Source organism: Podarcis vaucheri (genome assembly GCF_965113315.1).
Source record: "Podarcis vaucheri genome assembly, chromosome: 4".
NCBI classification, from domain to species: domain Eukaryota; kingdom Metazoa; phylum Chordata; class Lepidosauria; order Squamata; family Lacertidae; genus Podarcis; species Podarcis vaucheri.
The window spans coordinates 8,036,456-8,059,190 of record NC_138762.1 but is presented as its reverse complement, the minus strand read 5'-3'; the positions used below and the strand labels follow the sequence as shown (position 1 = coordinate 8,059,190).

Genomic DNA, 22,735 nt, shown 5'->3' with positions numbered 1-22,735 from the left:
GTTTGGCTGGACTTATGAAACTCTGCCTCACGAACAGATTTTTATAAAACAGAACCAATTCTGTGCTGGAAGTGTAAAGAAGCAGAACGAATGTTCTTCCACATGTGGTGGACATGCTAAAAAAGGTAAAAAGTGTATTGGGAAAGGATTTATAATGAATCGGAGAACATGTTGAAAACTACTCCCCCCCCCAAACCCCAGTCCTCTTTGTTGAGAATAACCTAGACAGAAATTCCTAGGTGTCAGAAAAGATGATTTATGTATGCAACAACTGCAGCCTGTGTTTTGTTAGCCCTAAAATGGAAAGTGAGCGAGGTCCCAACCAAAGAGGACTGATGACCTAAGTTGATAGAATATGCAGAGCTGTCAGATTTAACATTTAGAATACGTAATAGCAAGAAGAACATATGTTCAAAGAAGATTGGAAAACGTGTATTCAATATATGGAAAATAACTTTGTATAGCTGAAAATGCTGGCAGCATTAAGATAAATTCAACAGAGTAAATAATTTTTGATGGATGTAAAAGTGGGAAACTGAATTGAATAGTTATAGTAAAAGATGCAGGGATGGATGATAGGTAAAATGAACCATGGAAAGAGAAGAAGGGAAATTATTGGATATTTTAAAGTTTGTAAAATGTTTATTTGATTGAAAAATGTGTAAGTGCCCTTGTTTTCCGCCTTCTTGATGTTTCCAGGGAGAGTAAAAGTAAAATGACAGCGCACGTTTTTCTGTTCATCCTGCTAGCAATCTGGGTTACTTAAAATAGTTCAAGTCATCCGCAAACTTTCCCCATTACAACGGCACCTTGGTTCTCAGATGCCTTGGTATTCAAATGCCGAAAACCCGGAAGTAAGTGTTCCGGTTTCCGAACGTTTTTCAGAAACTGAACGTCCGATGCAGCTGTCGGCTATTGTTTCCGGGGTGCCTGCACCAATCAGAAGCTGCGCTTTGGTTTTTGAACATTTCGGAAGTCAAATGGAGGTACGTTCTGTAACAGCTGCAGGACAGGGCAGCAGGTGAGAGGTATAATCAGAACAACCATACTCATCTAGAAACCGGTTTGGCTGGAATCATGAAACTCTGCTTCACTAACAGATTTGGGATCCTGAGGATATAATAATAATAATAATAATAATAATAATAATAATAATAATAATAAATTTATTACTTATGCTTCTAGCTCATCTGGCCAGGCCTCCCCAGCTGCTCTGGGCAGCTTCCAACAGGTTATTAAAAACACAATAAAAGATCAAACATTAAAATCGTCCCTAAACAGGGCTGTTTGTGGAGCCTGTAGATCAGGGGAAACCAACGTACAGTGGTACCCCGCAAGACGAACGCCTTGGAAGACGAAAAACTCGCTAGACGAAGGAGTTTTTCGTTTTCTTAGCCGCTTCGCAAGACGCATTTCCCTATGGGCTTGCTTCGCAAAACGCGTCTTCCCCGCTGTCCCCGGACCTCTTTTGAAGCAAGTGGCGGCAACGGGGAGAAGCGATCTTCTCCCCTCCGCCCCTTGCTTCAAAAGAGGGGACAGAGGGGAAGGCGCGCGGCGCTTCCCCTCTGTCCCCGGACGGTCTCCATAGGAACGCATTGATTGATTTTTCAATGCATTCCTATGGGAAACCGTGCTTCGGAAGACGAAAAACTCGCAAGAAGAAAAAACTTGTGGAATGAATTAATTTCGTCTTGCGAGGCACCACTGTAGTGCGTTCTGGTTGTTGTTAGGCTACGATTCTCATCACCTCCAGCCACAGGATATGCTAGCTGGGGGATGATGGGAGTTGTAGTTCAGCAGCATCACGGGGGCTCCACATTGCCTTCCTCTCTTCCTCTCAAAGTCTTACACTGCACCCTTCTCTCCCCTTTTGCCTTTTCCTGAGTGATGTGGCACAGCCAAAGTCACTGTATGTTTCCCTTGGCAGTGAGAGCTCCCCGAGGTTCCCGGCTCTGGAAGTCTTGCTCTTGGACGACAACCGCCTCTCCCACGCCAATGTCTTTGTCAGCCTCGCCAACCTTCGCAGGTAAGGAAGACCTCCTGTGCTTGATATAATAATGTAATAATAATTATTTATTTATACGCCGCCCATCTGCCCGGGTTTCCCCAGCCACTCTGGGCGGCTCCCAACAGAATATTAAAAACATGATAAAACATCAAACATTAAAACCATCCCTAAACAGGGGCTGCCTTCAGATGCCTTCTAAAAGTCAGATAGTTGTTTATTTCCTTGACATCTGACAGGAGGGCGTTCCACAGGGCGGGCGCCACCACCAAGAAGGTCCTCTGCCTGGTTCCCTGTATGCTTACTTCTCGCAGAAACTGCCAGAAGGCCCTTGGAGCTGGACCTCAGTGTCTGGGCTGAACGATGGGGGTGGAGACGCTCCTTCAGGTCTACCTACTAAACCGCCTCTCCTGGTATGCTCAGTGGAGGACCTTAAGGTCCACAAATGACAACACTTTGGAGGTCCCAGGTCACAAGGTGGTTAGATTGGTCTCAACTAGGGCCAGGGCCTTTTCAGTACTGGCCCCGACTTGGTGGAACGCTCTGTCACAAGAGACCAGGGCCCTGCGGGACTTGACATCTTTCCGCAGGGCCTGCAAGACAGAGCTGTTCCGCCTGGCCTTTGGTTTGGACTCAGTCTGACCCTTATGTTTCCCTCCCCTTATGGTTTTGATCTATGGGCTACTATTAAAATGAGGCTGCATTTTAAATTGTATTTTAACCTCTATTTTAAATTGTTTTTCCCCTCCCCCCCCAATTATGTTTTTATTGTAATTGTACTGGTGTTAGCCGCCCTGAGCCTGGCTCTGGCCAGGAAGGCAGGGCAAGGTATAAATAAAAATTTATTAGTACTACTATTATTATTATTATTACTGGGTCGAGGCCGTTTAGGGCTTTAAAGGTCAGCACCAATTGTGCTCGGAAACATACTGGGAGCCAATGTAGGTCTTTCAGGACCGGTGTTACCGTATTTTTCGCTCTATAAGACGCACCAGACCACAAGACGCACCTAGTTTTCGGAGGAGGAAAACAAGAAAAAAAATATTCTGAATCTCAGAAGCCAGAACAGCAAGAGGGATCGCTGCGCAGTGAAAGCAGCAATCCCTCTTGCTGTTGTGGCTTCTGGGATAGATGCGCAGTCTGCATTCGCTCCATAAGACACACACACATTTCCCTTTACTTTTTAGGAGGAAAAAAATGAGTCTTATAGAGCAAAAAATACAGTATGTGGTCTCGGCGGCCACTCCCAGTCACCAGTCTAGCTGCCGCATGGTGAAGGCATGCAACTCTCAGCAGCTATCCATGAGCAGAGACACCCACACGTGCAATTTCAACCAGCCTGCCTTCAAACGCGTTCGGTTCAAACTGTTCAGGCGAAATGCGCATAAAATCTTCCTGCATTGCAGAGGTCCGACTAGATGCCCCTTGACGTACCTTCCAACTCTACAGTTCTCTGATTCCATAAGATGTGATCGTACCGTATTTGCTATCACATTGTAGTTTTGGTATTCACGTTATCAAATTGTTCTTGAGATCAATTTTGAGATGTATCGCGGTTTTTGTTGTTGTAAGTCGCTTTGATTTTTTTGTGGGCGTAAAGGTGCCTTGCAAATAAAACGATGGCGGTGATTTAATTACCGTATTTTTCGCTCCATAAGACTCATTTTTTTTCCTCCTAAAAAGTAAGGGGAAACGTCTGTGTGTCTTATGGAGCGAATGCGTGGTCCCTGGAGCCGAATTGCCTAGGGGCGAAAAGCAGATCATGCTTTTTTTTAAAAAAAGAGGGAAGGGGGTGTTGAAACAAAGGTGGTGATTGTTTGCGGATCGGGAGAGAGATAAGGAATGCTAGAGATAAAGGAGGCTGCCTGGGAGGAGGGAGGTAAAGATAGAAAACTTGCAAGGAGAGGAGACAGGAAGATTAAAGCAATGAGGAGAGAAATTAGAAGAAAAGGAGCAAAAAACTGCTCCAGCTAAGGAAAAGACACTAAGGCAAACAAGAGGGAAGGGAAACAAAGCCGCTGAGCAGCTGATTGGCAAGGGATCGGGAGATAAGGGACTCTAGAAATAAAGGAGGCTGCCTGGGAAGGGGAAGGAAAAAACACATGGACCCTCGGGATTTTTGCATTGGGTCACCCCGAATTCTCCATCAGATCACATAGCATGTCCATGGCTACAGCCTGTATAAAAAAAACCCGCACCCACTGTTTCGTGGGGCCGCAATGGCGCAAAAACATGGTTACAAAGCACGGATCCACATGGATTCTCAGGATTTTTGCATTGGGCTACCCCAAACTCACCATCAAATCACATATCATGTCTGTGGCCACAGCTTGAACCATCAAAATCATACATCCACTGTTTCATTCAGAATTTTTTTTCCTTGTTTTCCTCCTCTAAAAACTAGGTGCGTCTTATGGTCAGGTGCGTCTCATGCAGCGAAAAATACGGTATTTACCAGAAGGCTGCAGATTAAAAGCATTGGTTGGGAGAAGAGCTGGAACTCAGAGGCAGAACATCTGCTTGCATGCAGTGGGTCCTTGACTCAGTAGAAGGCAGCTTCTCAACTAAAATTAATTCCGCTTCTTCCTGACGTCACTGCCTTGTTTGTTGCATTATATTCTGCATTATATTATTTTTCTAATGATACATAATCTTATGGTATTACTCTTTTAAAAGGCTGCTGTTATGCGCCATCAAACCTCAGAAATACGTATTTTCAAAAAGGTTTCCGAATTTGGCTGCTGGTGTACGCTTGTGTTACGCATATCTGTTATTGAGTGTGTTGAGGTCACACAATCCATTACATTTACGAGAGAGACAACAGGACCGCTTTGATTCCACTCCCAACTCCATTAACACTTTCACACTGTTTTGACATAAATTTGTTCCTTTTATTGGAGAAAAAAGTCATTTTAGAAAATGGTTGTTCACAGAAGGGATAGAAGAGATTTTTCAGCACGAATCAAATGCACCAGACGGGACAAAAAACAGATGGAATGGATTTTAAACCCCTCCTTGTTGTTTTCTTTTACTAACTCCTGCCTTTGCCTTTGTCCTGAAATACACTCTGGCAGATTTACTCAGCTTCCTTCCCAGGTCTCTCTCCCATCCAATAAAAGGTTTTCTTATTAAAAAAATCATTTTCCTTCCGCCTGATTGATAAATATATATAAAAAAATCAGAACTTGCTTGCAAATGTACAACGTTGGCTTAACAATGCAAGTCCCGTCTTGAATCCCTAACATAAAAACTAAGAATCCTTTCGCAGCCAGCAGCCAAGACAAAAATTAATTCAACAGAGCTTTTGTGATAAATGCTGCGTGGTGCAGGGCTGCCTCCTAAAGCAGCTGCCAGCTTAAAATAAAAATAATTCTACAGAGGGTTATGCAAACTCCCCGCTTCTGAGAGTCCACCTTCATAGGAGCAAAGGAACTTGATGGAGCAGGTTGAAGACGTTCTCAAAGCAAGGCAAAGCGAAACCTGGCTGGATCTTTGCATCTGTTTTGTATGTCTGAAATTTAAAATCTTTTCTCCCCACCTCTGGAGAGAGACAGAGAAAGGAAGGAAGAACAGAAAGAGAAAGAGAAAGAGAAAGAGAAAGAGAAAGAGAGAGATCTCAGGACAAAAACAGAGGCTAACATTCGTTGCTATTTTGCTTTATTGGCTTAAACTCAGCATGAGCCCAGCGGGTAAGGTGGACGCCGGACGGAGCCTCCTACTTTATCTTCCTCTCTGTGAGCAGGCTGTCGTGAAGCTTGGAGACTTCTGGCTCAAAGGCTTCCATGACTAAGGTGCCGTTGCAGTCGAAGAATTTGGCGATGGACATGGTGAATTCCGCCTCCCTCTGCTGCCTGGTTCTGCCACTGATGAATGTCATCTTCAGGGTGTATTTGTCGTCAAACCTAGAGAGATGGTTGCAGGAGCAGAGAGAGCTGGAGGTCAAGCCATTTAAATTCTGCTTGCAGCTGCATTACAGAGCTGAACCTAATAGTTCTAATGTTTTATTGTATTTTTAATATTTTGTTGGGAGCCACCCAGAGTGGCTGGGGAAACCCAGCCAGATGTGTGGGGTATAAATTATTATTATATTAGTCTGGTTAAACGGATCAGAATCTCACTAGACGCCCTGCACTGCTTATTGAGTCCAGCATCCTGTTTTCAGTGGCCAATCAGGAGACTTTGGGAAATCAGGAGATTTTGGGAATCCTGCAAGCAGAAACTGCAAGCAGAAACTGGTATTATTGCTATTATTATTATTATTATTATTATTATTATTATTATTATTATTATTATTATTATTTATTAAATTGGTATACCATCCTATGCCTCCAGGTCTAAGGGTGGTTGCAACATAAAATCACAATATAAAAAAATATAAAATACATAATAAAAATTAAAAACAACCCAATAACACCCCTCCCCCCCCAACACTTTTAAAAACGGCATAGCCATCCTAATAGCACTCAATAACTTGTGATAGTTCAACCAGAATCTCACTGGGGAAGGAGGAACCACTCCAGGGCCAACATGATTTTCCACAAGCAGTTCCCACTGTCCTCATAGAAAACTAGCCCGAGAGAGCAAATCCTAGCTCTGTACGTGGAAGGCATTTTTCTGCATGCAGCTTTCCCTGGGCGAGAGCCTCATACCTCCAGTTTAGCACTGTGGTGAAGAACAAGCTTTCAGCAGCGTGATCCTGCAAAGCCAAGAATTATCTGTTTCAAACTGTCACTATGTTTTCTTAGGGATAACGGTGATCATGTTTCAAGTGCTTAATCTGAATAATTAGCGTCGAGGCAGTCTGCAGGGCTGTGAGGGCAACGTTTGGCTGCTATACTCTGCGACGGCGAGGTTAAGGTTCCTTTAAGGTCTTACAAGTGCAATAGCTCTTTGCCTTTCTTTATATAAACCATCCTGGACTCTGCATTCATCACAAGGCCCTTCGTTGTGTGCCTCTTCAGTCCAGAGGGTGGCAATACAGGAACGGGGCCTTTTCTGCAGTGGCTCCCCATTTGCGGAGTGCTCTTCTATATACAGTCGTACCTTGGAGGCCAAATGCCTTGGCTCCTGAATGATCGAAACCCCAAGGCAAGCGTCCAGGTTTTCAAACGATTTTCGGAAGCCGAATGTCCGGCACAGCTTCCGATTGGCTGCGGCCAATCGGAAGCCGTGCTTTAGTTTTTGGACAGTTCCAGGAGTCAAACAGACTCCTGGAATGCATTCTGTTTAAAAACCAAGGTACCACTGATCTTTAGGCCCCAGGCAAAAATGTTCCTCTTCAACCAGGCCTTGGGCAGATTAATATTCTATAGCCTTATGAATGTGTCTGTGGGAAGTGGGTGTTATTGTTTGGTTTTACTTAATTTACTTGTTGTTAACCTGTATTTTAAGGGACGCGGGCGGCGCTGTGTGTTAAACCAGAGATCCTAGAGCTTGCTGATCAGAAAGTCAGCGGTTCGAATCCCCGCAACGGGGTGAGCTCCAATTGCTCGGTCCCTGTTCCTGCCCACCTAGCAGTTCAAAAGCACGTCAAAGTGCAAGTAGATAAATAGGTACCGCACCGGTGGGAAGGTAAACGGCGTTTCCATGCGCTGCTCTGGTTCGCCAGAAGCGGCTTCATCATGCTGGCCACATGACCCAGAAGCTGTACGCCGGCTCCCTTAGCCAATAAAGTGAGATGAGCGCCGCAACCCCAGAGTCGGCCACGACTAGACCTAATGGTCAGGGGTCACCTTACCTTTAACCTGCATTTTATTCTGGCCCAAATCTATTGATGAAGGGCTGTATATAAATTTAATAAATAGAATAAATAAATGAGGTGGCACAGCTGGCAAACGGGAAGAGGGCAGAAATGGGGAACTGAGGATAGCAATAATAATAATAATAATAATAATAATAATAATAATAATAATAATAATAATAATAATAATAATTTATTTATACCCCGCCCATCTGGCTGGGCTTCCCCAGCCACTCTGGGCGGCTTCCAAAAGAATATTAAAATACTATAATACATCAAACATTAAAAGCTTCCCGAAACAAGGCACGGCCATGCATGCTCTGCCGGGGAGACATTACTTCTGCACCAAGGAGCAGCATTCGTGGCCTGAGCGAACTCTGCGAATTAACTAGAGCTGCACCACATTTGCTTACTGGGCCCAATTCAGGCATAGGCAAACTTGGCCCTCCAGATGTTTGGGGACTACAACTCCCACCATCCCTAGCTAACAGGATCAGTGGTCAGGGATGATGGGAACTGTAGTGTCAAAACATCTGGAGGGCCGAGTTTGCCTATGCCTGGCCCAATTTATTCTGGTCGCCAAGGAAATAGGCAAATCTCAGAACCTCCCCTCCTATACCTTGGAAACTCTGCTCAGCTGCCCACCTCTGGCTTACGCTGTTTCAGCTTATGCAAGAACACAGTGTCAGACTACTGGGTCCATATAGCTCAGTACTGTCTACACTAACAGGCAGCAGCTCCCTAGTGTTTCAGATGGGTCCTGGTGAGCCCTGCTGGGAGATGCCAGGCATGGAAGCAGAGATCGTCTGCCTGCAAGACCGGTGCTTCGCCTCTGAGCTACATGCGCAACATCCAGGGCTAGAAACTTGTGTTTCCTCCAGAAACAAATGACCGCCGAGATTCTCAGGGCGCCCAGTTCAATAGCCGAAACCAGCCCCTACAGCTGCGGGGTACAAATACAGAAATGGCGAGAATACTCAAAAGCCCTGAACACCGTTCCAAGGTTTCTCCCTGGGGCGGGAGGGGAGAGAAGAGGCTGGTACCTTTTCAGACTCGAGGAAAGCTGCCAGATGTCATCGGGATCCATTCCAGCTGGATCTTTCCTATGTGCTACCAGGAAGATGCTCTTCTCCTTATACGAGGTGTAGATGGTCAGAATCCCCATCATAACAAAATACGTGGGGAGACATTAAGGAAAAGAGAGTCGGTGGCCGGAGACTGGAGCACGCGGCGACAGAGTGGCGGTAAGAGTCAGCCTGTTCTCTACAGGGAATTACTGCCCTACTAAAAGCCACGTTGTCCAGATCCGATGATTTTGCAAACGAGGAATGCCGCCGGGCTCAAGCCCACTTGACGGGAGCAGCAATAAAACTGCCAGCACATTTGCAAAGCTAAGCAATGATCCAGTATGGTTTCAAATTGGATGGGAGGATGCCTGCATTTTTTTGGGGGGGGGGGAGGGTTGGACTAGATGACGCTCTGGATCCCTTCCAACTCTGCAATCCTATACAAAATTGCAAGAAATCAGAAAGGGGTTTTCCCCAGTGGTGTGGCCTTTCCTCTTGTGTGGACAGGGTTCTGGAGTAAGGTTACATGTGATTAGGAAGTCATGTATTACTATGACTTTATTGAATTGTCTTGATGAATTCATTGCTGTTGATTCAGGTAGGTAGCCGTGTTGGTCTGACGCAGTAGAAATATGTTTTTAAAATGTCCAGTAGCACCTTAGAGACCAACTAAGTTTGTTCTTGGTAGGAACTTTCGTGTGCATGCACACTTCTTCAGATACCTCCAGTATTCTTCAGTATCTGAAGACGTGTGCATGCACACGAAAACTCATACCATGAACAAACTTAAAGGGACCCCTGACCATTAGGTCCAGTCGCGGACGACTCTTGGGTGGCGGTCTCTAAGGTGCTACTGGACAACTTTTTTATTTATATTTCATTGTTGTTGTTTGCTTTATATGCCATTGCATTTGACATTCTAGTGCAGTGTTTCCCAACCACTGTTCCGCGGCACACTAGTGTGCCGCGAGATGTTGCCTGGTGTGCCACGGGAAAAATTAAAAAATTCGAAAGATTTTTTTTTAAAGTCAAATTTTCGATTGGGGCGCCGTCACTAGATGACCCCTGGGGTTCCCTCCCTCCCTCCCGCTCTGCACCTCCCTCCTCCTCCTCCGGGGAGGCCCTTCCTGGCTCTCAGCCAAGGCTTGGCGGCTGCCACTCACTCACTCGCTCGCCCGTCCCTCCATCCCTGCACCCGGGCTCTCCCCCTCCGTCCCCGGCGCAGGGGCTGCCGGGATCCGTAGTCCCCTCGCCCTTGGGCTCTGCGCCCGCGCGGGGTGCACAAACTACGTTTCCCAGCGTGGCCTGGTGGGCCGGGCGTTTTGTTTGAAGCGCTCTTCTCCCGGCCATGGAATGAGCGCAGCGGCAGCGGCCGGGCGGGCAGGGGCTCTTCCGCGCAGACCCCGCGCAGCCTGCCTGCGCCCCCGCGGAGATCGGGCAGCAGGATGGAGCCCGGGGATCCCCGCGGAGGCGGAGGCTGCCCCCCAGGTAGGGCTGCGTCAGGGTTTTTTTATTTTTGCAATGCTGCATCCGCGCCGGAGGAGACGCATCGGACCGCGGGGAGACCCCTTGGTGGGCGTGCAAGGCAATGCATGCGTGCAGGCGTTGCATGGAGTGCAGTGCAATGCAATGGCAACGCGGCGCCCTGCATGCATGCATGCAACTTCCACCGGCGCTCCGGACTTGGCAGGTGAGGGGGGTCCCCAGTGGGCGGCAGAGAGAGCCGGGAGGGCGAAGGGGAGCCGGGGGGGGAGCAGCGCTGCTCCCCGAGCCGAGCCCGGGGGGAAACTTCGGCGTCGTTGTGCCGGGTGTTGGAAGCGGAGGCTGGCGGGGGCCCCTCACCTGCAAAACCTGGTCGCCTCTCATATATTTCGTGCATTGCATTCATCGCCCGCTTTCTCCTCCAAGGAGCTCCCGGGGGCGCGCGTGGCTCTCCCCGTGTTATCCTCGCAACAACAGCCCTGCGAGTTGGGTCAGGCGAGTGGCCCAAGGGAGCACCCAGGGATTGTCCTGGCCAGGTGGGGTGATTTGAACCCTGCTCTCTGCCCGGTCTTCGTCCTCATTTAGCCCCCACATGTGCATGACTGAGGTTTTTCCCCCTCGTCTTGGCTATGGTGTGAGTCTGTGCTGTTAATTAATGGGGTTCTGCCTTCGGAGAAGATGAGCCAGCCCTCAAGGAGGTGATTATGTAATTTGCTAGCAATTCATGTCCCTCCCGGCGTGACGCTGCGCGCTGACGTCACGGGGCTGTAATGGTGGTGTGCCTCGAGATTTTTTTCATGAAACAAGTGTGCCTTTGCCCAAAAAAGGTTGGGAAACACTGTTCTAGTGAATATCAACGTACAGTGGTACCTCAGTTTACGAACTTAATCCGTTCCAGAAGACTGTTCTTAAACCGAAAGTGTTCTTAAACCGAGGTGTGCTTTCCCTAATGAGGCCTTCCGCTGCCGGCGCCCTTCCACTGTTCGGATTCCGTTCTTAGACTGAGGTACAGTTCGCAAACCAGGACACTACTTCTGGTTTTGTGGAGTTCGTAAACCAAAGCATTCATAAGCAGGGCTGTTCTTAAACCGAGGCACCACTGTATAAGTTGCATTTTCAGCTGAATTTGGGGAAACCACTTGAAGCATCTGTTGTGTCGAGTTACAGTGGTACCTTGGTTTGCAACCGCTTTGGATTACAACTGTTTTGGATTAGAACCACGTCAAACCCAGAAGTGCGTGTCCCTTATTTTGGATTACAACCCCCTTTTTTTTTTTTGTTTACAACCAATTTTTTTGGGGGGAGGCCCCATTGGTGAAAGTGCGCCTTGGGTTACAACCTGTTTTGGTTTACAACTGGACCTCCTGAACGGATTATGGTTGTAAACCAAGGTACCACTGTATTTCAATTGCTTTTGTTTGATTTGCCCATTGCAAACAGCTGAAAGCCTATAATTTTTTGATAATAAACCCGATTTGCAATGGGAGCTGAATAATTTTGATTGCAACTGTAATTCAACCGTTTGCAATGCAGGAATCTTTGCCCAACGTGGGGCTTGAACCCACAAACCTGAGATTAAGAGTCTAATTATCTACCAGTTGAGCTATCCCAGGTCTTTCCAAAATTGCACTTTCCATCTTGTGCAAGCGGGGCGGGAGCAGCTTTGACAAGACACCCTCTTAAGGGCAGGCTAGATCTGATTTCGGCAAAAAAGGATATGATACAACACAGACTGCAAGAACTGGCTTGGATTCAGGGAAGGGGTGAAGGTAATCCCATATTAAAGCCACGATGGCGAAGAGGCAAGAGATTGTGCAGATAACAAGGCGGCCATCTATCAGGCAGAAGTTCTCCACGTACTTGTACTTTTCCAACAGAACCTAGAGGGAGGGAAAGAAGCGCCTTTAACAAAGGAAAGAGCAAATCCGATCTTAGACCTCGAGGAGTCATAGGATCAGAGCGATGGAGAGATGCAGGAATTTAGCAAAGTATTCCCCAACGGACTGCGTAGGAGGCTAGCAAGGAGGAGTAACGAAGCCTGCAAAACCATGAAGGAAATACCTTTTCAATACCACAAGGGAGGGGGAATGGTACCTTTTTGGCGGAATCGTCCAATGAGTTCTTCACGGCTGAACCATCCCACTTGTCCACTTTTACAGGTTTGTCATCAATCTTCCACTGTGAGATAAAGGAACAAAACCACAAGCAAGAGTTGCATCAATGAGTGCACCTCAATTATCACAGGTGAAAGCGGTCGCTCATCTTGTGCGTCTGTTAAATTTATAATCATCTCTTCTATGTCAACAGCAGCATCTGGTTGGCTCCCAAACCATTTCCAATTTGGGGCCCAGTGAATGTTTTCAGCGCAGCGCTCCTGAAATGTGCAACGCTGACAGCGACGGAATAATTTGTGTTGCAGAGAGGAACACCGGGTGCAGCTTGCCAAATTCCTCTGCCTGCAATTAAACGTGACGATAAATACACTGGATTACATCCAGCAAGGTCATACTCGAGGGGAGACACACTAAAACCAATGGGCTTAAGTTAGCCATGACTCATGCAAGTCCACTGATTTCAATGGGCTTATCTTGTGTATGACTTAGCTGGATACAGCCCGTGTGAAATGTCTATACAGTGGTACCTCGGGTTACATACGCTTCAGGTTACAGACTCCGCTAACCCAGAAATAGTACCTCGGTTTAAGAACTTTGCTTCAGGATGAGAGCAGAAATTGTGCTCCGGTGGCATGGCAGCAGCAGGAGGCCCAATTAGCTAAAGTGGTGCTTCAAGTTAAGAACAGTTTCAGGTTAAGAACAGACCTCTGGAATGAATTAAGTACTTAACCCGAGGTACCACTGTAATAGTTTCTCCTGCAGTCAGGGGTTGATCGATGGACGTCACATGTCAGGGGGAACCCTATAACACTGACCATTACAACAGGGGAAGCCACAGCTCAGAGGCAGGCAGATCACGAGTCTTTCCAAGATCCCAGGCTCTAGCACAGGGGTTGGCAAAGTTTTTGTGGCTTGGGCTGTTTCACAGTCCCGCAGACACCGCGGTGGGCTAGAGTGTGCGGGCGGGCAAAAACACTATTTCTGGCGCCCCTTCCGGCGCAGAGGATGCATGCGCAGCTTCCCACTGGCTGCAGGAGCTTCCTGCAGCCAACGGGAAATCGGCTAGTGTTGCAGAAGGCGGTCCCTGCTCTGAGCGGGCAGTGGGGGTCCCTGAGCAGGCGGCAGGGGTCCAAAGGCTGGTTAAACGACCCCCATGGGCCAAACAAGATGTGGTGTTGATGACTTCAGCCCTGACGCGCTTCATTTTATGCTACAGAGCAGAGCCAGGTTGGGACCGTGCCACACACACACCACAAGAAGATGAATGGAGCACGACAGTGCTTGGACAAAGAGTGAAAGCCCCTCTCCCCAGGCACAGAGAAAATACGGGGTGAAATGATCCATTTTGCATGTTCAAACAAAAAACTCTCCCCCACATTTGGTTATAAACAGTTGTTAACATACATATGTTTGTGGAACATTGTAGCAGGAATCAACACAGGCTTTTGAAAAGATGCATAAGCTTGAAGCATAAGCCCTAGGCTGTATTAAATGAAGTTTTACTTGCTGTAATGCACAGATCGAAGTTAGTCACGTCCCTCAATTCCCACTCCAGAGTATGACTGAATAGAGCCCTGCCTAATAAAGATACTAAGAGCTAATGTGGCCTAGCGGTCAGAGGCTAAGCCATGAACTTCCTTCCTCCTTCCATTTCTGCAGGTTGCTTCCTGTTACTTGCTACAACTCTAAAACAGAGACACACATCGCCCCACTTAAAGTACACATCATCCTTCTTGAGACAGTGGGAGCGTTTCAACTGCCCAAGGTTTAAAGGGAATTCTGAATCCATCCCTTTCCAACACGGGAGACAGAAAGCAAGTCTTCCTGTGAATAATATAATATAATCCTATGCAGGACGGCAACAATTCAGATTTCTTCAAGACTCTGGAAGTCTAGGGCTGTGCGAGTCCCTAGCCTGAAACCCTGGAGAGCAGCTGCCAATCAGTGTAGGTGATACTGACAGCTCTCACCATCAGAAAGTTCTTCCTGATGTTTAGTCAGGATTCGCCTTTCTTGTCTAGCCATGGGTTCGAGTCCTACCCTCCAGAGCTGAAGAAGACAAGCTTGCTCCATCTTTCATGTGACGTCCCTTCATATATTTGACAACAACTAATGCATCTCCTCTCAGTCGTTTCCGAGCACAATTCAAAGTGCTGGTGTTGACCTTTAAAGCCTTAAACGGCCTCGGCCCAGTATAGCTGAAGGAGCATCTCCACCCCCATCGTTCAGCCCGGACACTGAGATCCAGCGCCGAGGGCCTTCTGGCGGTTCCCTCATTGCGAGAAGCAAAGCTACAGGGAACCAGACAGAGGGCCTTCTCGGTAGTGGCGCCCGCCCTGTGGAACGCCCTTCCATCAGATGTCAAAGCGATAAATAACTACTTGACATTCAGAAGACATCTTAAGGCAGCCCTGTTCAGGGAAGTTTTTAATCTGTGATATTTTACTGTATTTTTGGTTTCTATCGAAGCCGCCCAGAGTGGCTGGGGAAACCCAGCCAGATGGGCGGGGTACAAATAAATAATAATAATAATAATAATAATAATAATAATAATTATTATCAGTCTCCTCTTTCCCAGGCTAAACATCCCAAGCTCCTTCAACTGTTCCTCATAAGGCTGAGTTTCCAACCCCTGATTATCTTAGTCGCCCTTCCTTGCACACCTTCCAGCTTGTCAATAACCTTCTTGTTCAGGGAAGTTTTTAATGTGTGACATTTTAATGTATTTTTAATCCTTGTTGGAAGCCGCCCAGAGTGGCCGGGGAAATTCAGCCATATGGGCGGGGTACAAATAATAATAAATTATTATTATATTGTGCACAGAAATTCTGCAGGGGAGGAAGAGCACAGCCTGCCTCCTCCTCTATGAACACCCCTCTTTCAAAGCCAACACAGCTGGTGGCCCCCAATGACATCAAGGAACACAAGAAGAGCCCTGCAGCTGGGTCAGGCCAAAGGATCCTGACATGATAGCAGTGACACGAGAGCTCAGTGGGTAGAGCACAAGGCTGTTGCTCTTAGGGTCATGGGCTGGAGCCCCACATTGGGCGAAAGATCCCTAACTCTTGTGGTAGTGAGTTCCGCACGCTAGCGGCGTGAAGAACCGGGAATTGGGGGAGGGGAAAAGCTGCATTGTGGCTCATCTGGGAATGGATGGATGGAGCCTAATAATAATAATTTATTATTTATACTCCGCTCATCTGCCTGGGTTTCCCCAGCCACTCTGGGCGGCTTCCAACTGAATATTACAAACACCACAGCATCAGACATAAAAAACTTCCCTAAACAGGGCCGCCTTCAGTTGTCTTTTAAAAGTAAAATAGTTGTTTATTGCCTTGACATCTGATGGGAGGGCATTCCACAGGGCGGGCGCCACCACCGAGAAGGCCCTCTGCCTGGTTCCCTGTAACCTCACTTCTCACAGGGAGGGAACCGCCAGAAGGCCCCCGGAGCTGGACCTCAGTGTCTGGGCAGAACGATGGGGGAGGAGACGCTCCTTCAGATTTACTGGACAGAGGCCGTTTAGGGCTTTAAAGGTCGGCACCAACACTTTGAATTGCGCTCGGAAACGTTCCTTAGCCTACGGAACTCCCCGCCACTGCCTTCGCCCAGGCACGCGCGCGGGTTTTTGTTTTTTGCTCCCTCCTCCCTCGCCGAGGCCCTTCCCGCCCGGGTCCCTCGAAGCAGAACGACCCCAGCCCGCTTAGCCCGGTCCACCTTGTCCAATATCCCGTTCTTGTTAGCGCCGCCGCCGCCTCCTCCTCCAGCGCCGCCGCCTTTCGCCGCCATCTTGCCTCCTCCTCCCTGCTTAGCGACCTGTTCGCCGCTGATTGGCCGGCAGCGGGAGGAACGGGGCGCGCAAGGGACGGCGGGATTGGTAGTTTGGAACGCGGCCGCGGGGTGGATGGAGACAGGCCGGCGCGTGCGCGCGTGCGCATTGGGGGGGGGTTGCCTGTTGTTTTTTTAAAATGGACTGTGGAATTCTGGGAAGAACTAGGCGTGCCCTGCGCGACAATGGCCCGGATTCTCCTTCGCCGCCGCCCCGCGTGGCATTCTGGGAGGCGTAGTTCCTCCCCGGCTTCCGGCTTCCTCGTTACCGTGGCAACCGCGTGGCGGGGCGAGGACATGGGAACCGGGGCCTCCTCGTAAAGGGGGAAGGGAAAGGCGGCGAGCGGGGGGTGGGGGGTGGTCTTGCTCCGGAGGGGGCGGAGTAGCCTGACTGCTGCGGGGCAAAGGCCAGGTAAAGCGTGGTAGAGAATGAAAACAACCCCCCCTCTTTCTCTCTCTGTCCCCGCCTTTCTAGCCCTTGGAGGTCTTCGGCCTCTATGGCTTCCCCACCCCCCCATGCTGCCTCACACCTGGACAGGTGACCCCGGACAGGTGAGGGGGTGGGGCTCAGGGTGCAGAGCCCCAGGCCTGCCCTCAATCCCCACTCAGCTGTGAAGATGGCAGGGGGGGATGTTGGGGAACAGGCAGAGATGCTGCTCTCTCTCATTCTTCCTCAGCAGCCCAAGGGACTACCTCACAGGAGTGGTGTAAAGACAAAATGAGCCAGCCATATCTATCTATCTATCTATCTATCTATTTCCATGTCTATGACTATGTTTTCTATTACTATTTCTTTCTTAGCAGCCCAAGGTACTACCTCATAGGGTTGCTGTGAAGACAAAATGGGCCAGCCGTATCTATCTATCTATTTCTGTATCTATATATCTATTATCTATCTATATTTCTATTTCTTTATCAGCAACCCAATGGACTACCTCATAGGGGTGCTGTGAAGACAAAATGGGTCAGCCATATCTATCTATCTATCTATCTATCTATCTATCTGTATATGTCTATGTTTATGTTTTCTACAGTGGTGCCCTGCAAGACGAATGCCTTGCAAGACGGAAAACTCGCTAGACGAAAGAGTTTTCCGTTTTGCAGGTGCTTCGCAAAACGAATTTCCTATGGGCTTGCTTCGCAAGACGACAATGTCTTGCGAGTTCCTGCTGGTTTTTCCCCCCTTTCCCCCCCTTTTTCTAAGCCGCTAAGCCGCTTATCAGCTGATCCGATCAGCAGATAAGCCGCTAAAAGCCGCTAATAGCACTAATAGCGCTAAGCCGCTTATCAGCTGATCCGATCAGCAGATAAGCCGCTAATAGCGCTAAGCCGCTTATCAGCTGATCCGATCAGCAGATAAGCCGCTAAAAGCCTCTAAAAGCCTCTAATAGCGCTAATCTGCTAATCCTTCAATGGGCTTGCTTTGCAAGACAAAAAAAACCGCTAGACGAAGAGAATCACAGAACGGATTCTTTTCGTCTTGCGAGGCACCACTGTATTTCTATTTCTTTCTTGGCAGCCCAAGGGACTACCTTGCAGGGGTGCTGTGGAAATAAAATGGGCCAGCCATATCTATATATCTATTATATATATTTATCAGCAACCCAAAGGACTACCTTGCAAGGGTGCTGTGAAGACAACATGAGCCAGCCATATCTATCTATCTATCATCTATCTATTTCTGTATATATGTCTATTATCTATCTATATTTCTATTTCTTTCACAGCAGCCCAAGGGACTACCTCACAGGAGTGCTGTGGAAATAAAATGGGCCAGCCGTATATATATTTCTCTCTCTTCCTTTCTGTTTCCATTTCTCAGCAGCCCAAGACACCACCTCACAGGGTTGTGTGAAGATACAACAGGCCAGTCATTCTCTCATCTATCTATCTATCTATCTATCTATCTATCTATCTATCTTTCTCTGTCTCTCTCTTTCTATTTCTTTCTCAGCAGCCCCAGGCACTGGGTGGCTGCGAAGTGAAGCAGTGTTGTCACCTTGGGCATAGCTAGCAGATTCAGAGTGAAATGTCTCAACAAGAGTTGTTTTAAATTACGGTACTTTCTTTTGACCCCAAGGGCTCAGAAAAATATGTCAAAATCTTTCTACAATTTCTACTTTTAGTTAATTTTTGATTTATTTACTTGATTTAGGTGGGGGCAGCTGCCCCCTGCTCCCCCCTGGCTACACCCATGGGGGGGTTCCCCACCTGGTGCTGACGTGACTTCAAAGCAATCAAGTACAATCTATTGCAGCCAACAGGGTGGCCCCTCTGGAATTTGTCACACACACACACACACACACACACACAAATGTGTAAATCTACCTGTGCTTGGCTACCCAAAACTTAAATACATGATCTTTTGCACATCCTTTCAAACACATGCAGGACAAAACTGTATCGATAAAGGATGTAGCATTTTACATCGAAATATGGGACAATCCTGTATTATGCAAGACAGGTGGCGAGCCTACAGTGTGAAGATAAAATGGGCCAGTCATATCTATATTTCTCTCTCTTTCTGTTTCTCTCTCAGCAGCCCAAGGCACTACCTCGCAGGGTTAATGAGAAGATAAAATGGGATAAGAGAAGGGGCTGGGATCATACTCTAGGATACTGGAGGGTGTGTGAGATGGAAAGGCAAGGATTGTAAGCTTGCAAAATTCCAGTCCTCATGGCAGCTGTGGGGTGCCTGGAGGGTAGAATTGTAGTTGGAGAGGTGTGGGTAGTTCAGTCCGCAGAGCACAAAGAGGGTCGTGGGTCCGAGCTCCTTGTTGGGCAGAAGATTCCTGCATTGCAGGGGGGTTGGACCAGATGACTCTCAAGGCCCCTTCCAACTACGGCCCTATGATTGTGAGAGAGAGAGGGAGAAGGAAGGAGGGAGGGAGGGGTGCCTGGCTGATTGCAACTGAAGCAAATGGGAGAGGCTGCATTTTCCCTGTGCAGGTTGCTGATGTGTTGCCCCCCTCAAAAAAATAATAATACAGTGGTGCCCCGCAAGACGAATGCCTCGCAAGACGAAAAACGCGCTAGACGAAAGAGTTTTCCGTTTTTTGAGTCGTTCCGCAAGACGAATTTCCCTATGGGCTTGCTTCGCAAGACGAAACGTCTTGCGAGTTCTTGCGAGTTTGTTTCCTTTTTCTTAAAGCCGCTAAGCCGTTAATAGCCGTGCTTCGCAAGACGAAAAAACCGCAAGACGAAGAGACTCACGAACGGATTAATTTCGTCTTGCGAGGCACCACTGTACAGTGGTACCTCAGGTTAAATACTTAATTCGTTCTGGAGGTCCGTTCTTAACCTGAAACTGTTCTTAACCTGAAGCACCACTTTAGCTAATGGGGCCTCCTGCTGCTGCCGCACCGCCGGAGCCCAATTTCTGTTCTTATCCTGAATCAAAGTTCTTAACCTGAAGCACTATTTCTGGGTTAGTGGAGTCTGTACCCTGAAGCGTATGTAACCTGAAGCGTATGTAACCTGAGGTAACACTGTACAGTCATATCTCGGGTTGCAGACGCTTCGGGCTGCACAATTTATTATTATTATTATTATTATTATTATTATTACAGTCATACCTCGGGTTACAGACGCTTCGGGTTGCACCAAACTCGGAAGTACCGGAACAGGTTACTTCCGGGTTTCTGTGCAGAAGCGCTAAATCCCACTTTGCGCATGTGCAGAAGCATCAAATTGCGACCCGCGCATGCGCAGACGCGGCGCTGCGGGTTGCGAATGTGCTTCCTGCACAAATCACGTTCACAACCCAAGCGTCCACTGTAATCAGGACTGGAGGGGGAGGGCAGGGGCAAAGTGTTCAAGTACCCCACGCTTCAGACAGTGTGGTGTAGTGGTTAGAGTGTCATACTATGACTTGGGAAACGGGGGTTCAAAGCCCTACATGGCCACGAAGCTCACTGCCTCTCAGCCTACCCTACCCTGAAGGGTTGTTGTGGGAATTAAATGATGAGTGGGAGAAGCATTTTCTCCTTGAAGAAAAATGTGGGATGTAAATGCAATAAGTAAATAAATAAAGAGAGCCCTAATCTTGAAAAAACATACATAGGAAGCAGATGCCATTGTGGATAGATTTCTGCAGGCAAAGCCGTTGCTGGGCCCCTGGGCTACCACCCTTCCTCTTCCTGCCCCCCATTATATGCTAAAAAATAAAGCTCTTCATTTAAGGACCCAGCGTGGAGGACATAATGGTGTTTCCGAGAGCAGACCATGGTTTTTCTTTCAAGGAATGAATGGCAACCATTGATTTGCAACGGGAGGAAGTCGCAGCGTGTCCTGCAGAAACACTGGTCCTGGCCTGCTTTGACCCCAGTTATCGAGAATCAGCTCTGCTCCTGTCTGTGCAGCCTCCAGCTCCTGAACTCTGTTTCCAACGCTAAAGCTGTGGTGTGAAGTTTAAGGAACGGGATTTTATGTGAAGATTCCTACAGCATTTCTTAAGGTACGAAATCTGGAACAGTCCTCTGCCTCAAATTAATGACAACCATTGGGCTAGAGTTCTATGAGGTTTACAGAAGGAGGGGGTCAGACTGTGCCTTGGCCAAAGGCCTGGTGGAACAGCTCTGTCTTGCAGGCCCTGCGGAAAGATGTCAAGTCCCGCAGGGCCCTAGTCTCTTATGACAGAGCGTTCCACCAGATCGGGGCCACGGCCGAAAAAGCCCTGGCCCTGGTTGAGGCCAGCCTAACCTCCCTGTGGCCCGGGACCTCCAAGATGTTTTTATTTGAAGACCGTAAGGTCCTCTGTGGGGCATACCAGGAGAGGCGGTCGCGTAGGTATGTGGGTCCTAGGCCGTATAGGGCTTTAAAGGTTAAAACCAGCACCTTAAACCTGATCCTGCACTCCACCGGGAGCCAGTGCAGCTGGTATAGCACCTGGTGAATGTGATCCTGCGGCAAGGACCCCGTATATATTTTATTATATATTGTATTTCTATCCCTCCTTCCCCCCTCTAAGGACCTCTCAATGGCATACGAGATTCCCCTGCTCCTCATTTAATCCCCACAAAACATGCTGTGAAGTAGGTTCAGCTGAGGCAATGACTGGCCCAAGGTCACACACCCAGCGAGCTTCATCGTGACCGAGTAGGGATTCGAACCCTGGTCTCCCAGGTCTTAGTCTGACACTCTAACCACTACACCACACTGGCTCTCAGACATGGGCAGACGGAAGGGGATGAGCCTTCAGCGCACCACCACCGTGCCTTCGGGGAAAGATGGGGTGCTAATCTGATAAGGCCCAAAGCATCAAGGCAAGACGTGATTTTTGGGGGTCAGCCCGCGACTTCTAAACAAACGAGGCTGAACCTTGCGACACTCCTGGCTATACCTCACGTCCCCTGCCATGGTTCCTCCTTGTTCCGTTGCTGGTGCAAGGCAACGGGGAAGAGAAGGTCTTTTCTTGTTGGCGTTCTCTGGGAATGTTGCACCATGGCTGCAGCTTGATGTTAACCCTCACATTCCCACGTGTCACCCGCATCGCTGACCGTCCTCACTGCCGCGATGCCATGGTGCTTGCTGGGCTCTGCCCCTCTGCAGAGGGGGCTGGCGGGAAGGGGGCCTTTGTGTTGTGTCACAGAAGCAAGGCTGCTTTGCTCAGCAAAGACATCACATGGGCTTACTTAGAGCAGCAGCAGTACATAAAGTCGCAAGCCCTTTTGATGGGGCTTGTGTAGAGGTGAATAGAGATGTAATATTCTGCTTCCAGCCACAAGGACTGTACTGTTTCCAGTATCAGAGGCCATATGTTGTTGAATCCCAGTTGCTTGGAATCGCAAGTGGGGAGAGGTCCATTGTACCCAGTTCCTACTGGTCCCGCTGTGGTCTAAACCACCGAGCCTCTTGGGCTTGCTGATCAGAAGGTCGGCGGTTTGAATCCGCGCAACGGAGTGAGCTCCCGTTGTTGAATGGTTTCTTTAAATGTAAAGGTTCATCATTGTTCCACTCCATGTGTATGTCTTTAAGGGGCCGGAGCAAGGGCCAGAGCAAACTAACGAGACCCAGCTTTACAGCTGTGAAACATAGCAGGTGCTGCTGAGTTGTATTTGATTAAGGCGTGTCAGCATTTGGGTAGAGTATATAAGGAGCAGCACCTAGCTCTCCCATTACCCTGGGGGATGGGTTGGTGGTTGGGTCTGGTTTGGTTTGGTAATGTATTTAGTGTAAATGGAGTTTTTGTTTTTCTTATTAAAACCTTTAAGTACTTTTTGAGTCCTTTCTTTTTAATGCATGATCTCCCCAGCAAGCTCTCTGCAGCGTTACTATACTGCAAAAAGCCAACACCCGTTGCTCTATCCCAGCTTCTGTCAACCTTGCAGTTCGAAAGCACGCCAGTACAAGTAGATAAGTAGGTACCACTGTGACGGGAAGGTAAATGGCATTTCCATGCACCCTGGCACTCGTCACGGTCCTCCGTGCACCAGAAGCGGTTTAGTCATGCTGACCACATAACTCAGAAAGCTGTCTGTGGACAAATGCTGGCTCCCTC

At 48.2% G+C, this 22,735-nt stretch overlaps 2 protein-coding genes and 1 long non-coding RNA gene across 5 annotated transcripts in view; 1 reads left to right on the top strand and 2 right to left on the bottom strand.

The window, feature by feature from the left end:
- Positions 1 to 5,645: 5,645 nt before the first annotated feature.
- SPCS2 (signal peptidase complex subunit 2) lies at positions 5,646 to 21,783 on the bottom strand. Of its 2 annotated transcripts, none has more exons than XM_082219606.1 (5): positions 21,578 to 21,783; positions 12,389 to 12,472; positions 12,015 to 12,174; positions 8,789 to 8,924; positions 5,646 to 5,907 (listed from the first exon to the last, which is right to left on the bottom strand). In XM_082219606.1, the coding sequence occupies exons 1-5, from the start codon at positions 21,725 to 21,727 to the stop codon at positions 5,721 to 5,723; spliced, it is 717 nt and encodes a 238-aa protein (XP_082075732.1). In that variant the 5' UTR covers positions 21,728 to 21,783; the 3' UTR covers positions 5,646 to 5,720. The 2 variants fall into 2 exon arrangements, with proteins under 2 accessions (XP_082075732.1, XP_082075733.1); XM_082219607.1 differs by lacking the exon at positions 21,578 to 21,783 and adding an exon at positions 16,126 to 16,212.
- Positions 16,562 to 22,735, top strand: part of XRRA1 (X-ray radiation resistance associated 1) — a 35,587-nt gene continuing 29,413 nt past the window's right edge. Inside the window, exons 1-2 of one of the 2 annotated variants that reach the window (XM_082219002.1) lie at positions 16,562 to 16,648; positions 20,478 to 20,692. The gene's annotated coding sequence lies outside the window, so the exon portion shown is untranslated. The remainder of the gene's footprint in view (positions 16,649 to 20,477; positions 20,693 to 22,735) is intronic. The other variant, XM_082219003.1, reaches the window with a different exon arrangement.
- On the bottom strand, positions 17,024 to 20,461 carry LOC309530653. Its single transcript, XR_014218815.1, has 3 exons — positions 20,155 to 20,461; positions 17,853 to 17,954; positions 17,024 to 17,215 (listed from the first exon to the last, which is right to left on the bottom strand). It is a non-coding gene; the product is annotated as an uncharacterized lncRNA (long non-coding RNA).

Excerpts from the sequence above, each read along its gene's own strand:
- SPCS2 (XM_082219606.1), bottom strand. The coding sequence starts at position 21,727 with ATGCGGGTGACACGTGGGAATGTGAGGGTTAACATCAAGCTGCAGCCA. Across the intron at positions 12,473-21,577 it reads ACCATGGCAGGGGACGTGAG|TGGAAGATTGATGACAAACC; the intron begins GTATAGCCAGGA and ends TTTATCTCACAG. Across the intron at positions 12,175-12,388 it reads TGGACGATTCCGCCAAAAAG|GTTCTGTTGGAAAAGTACAA; the intron begins GTACCATTCCCC and ends CCCTCCCTCTAG.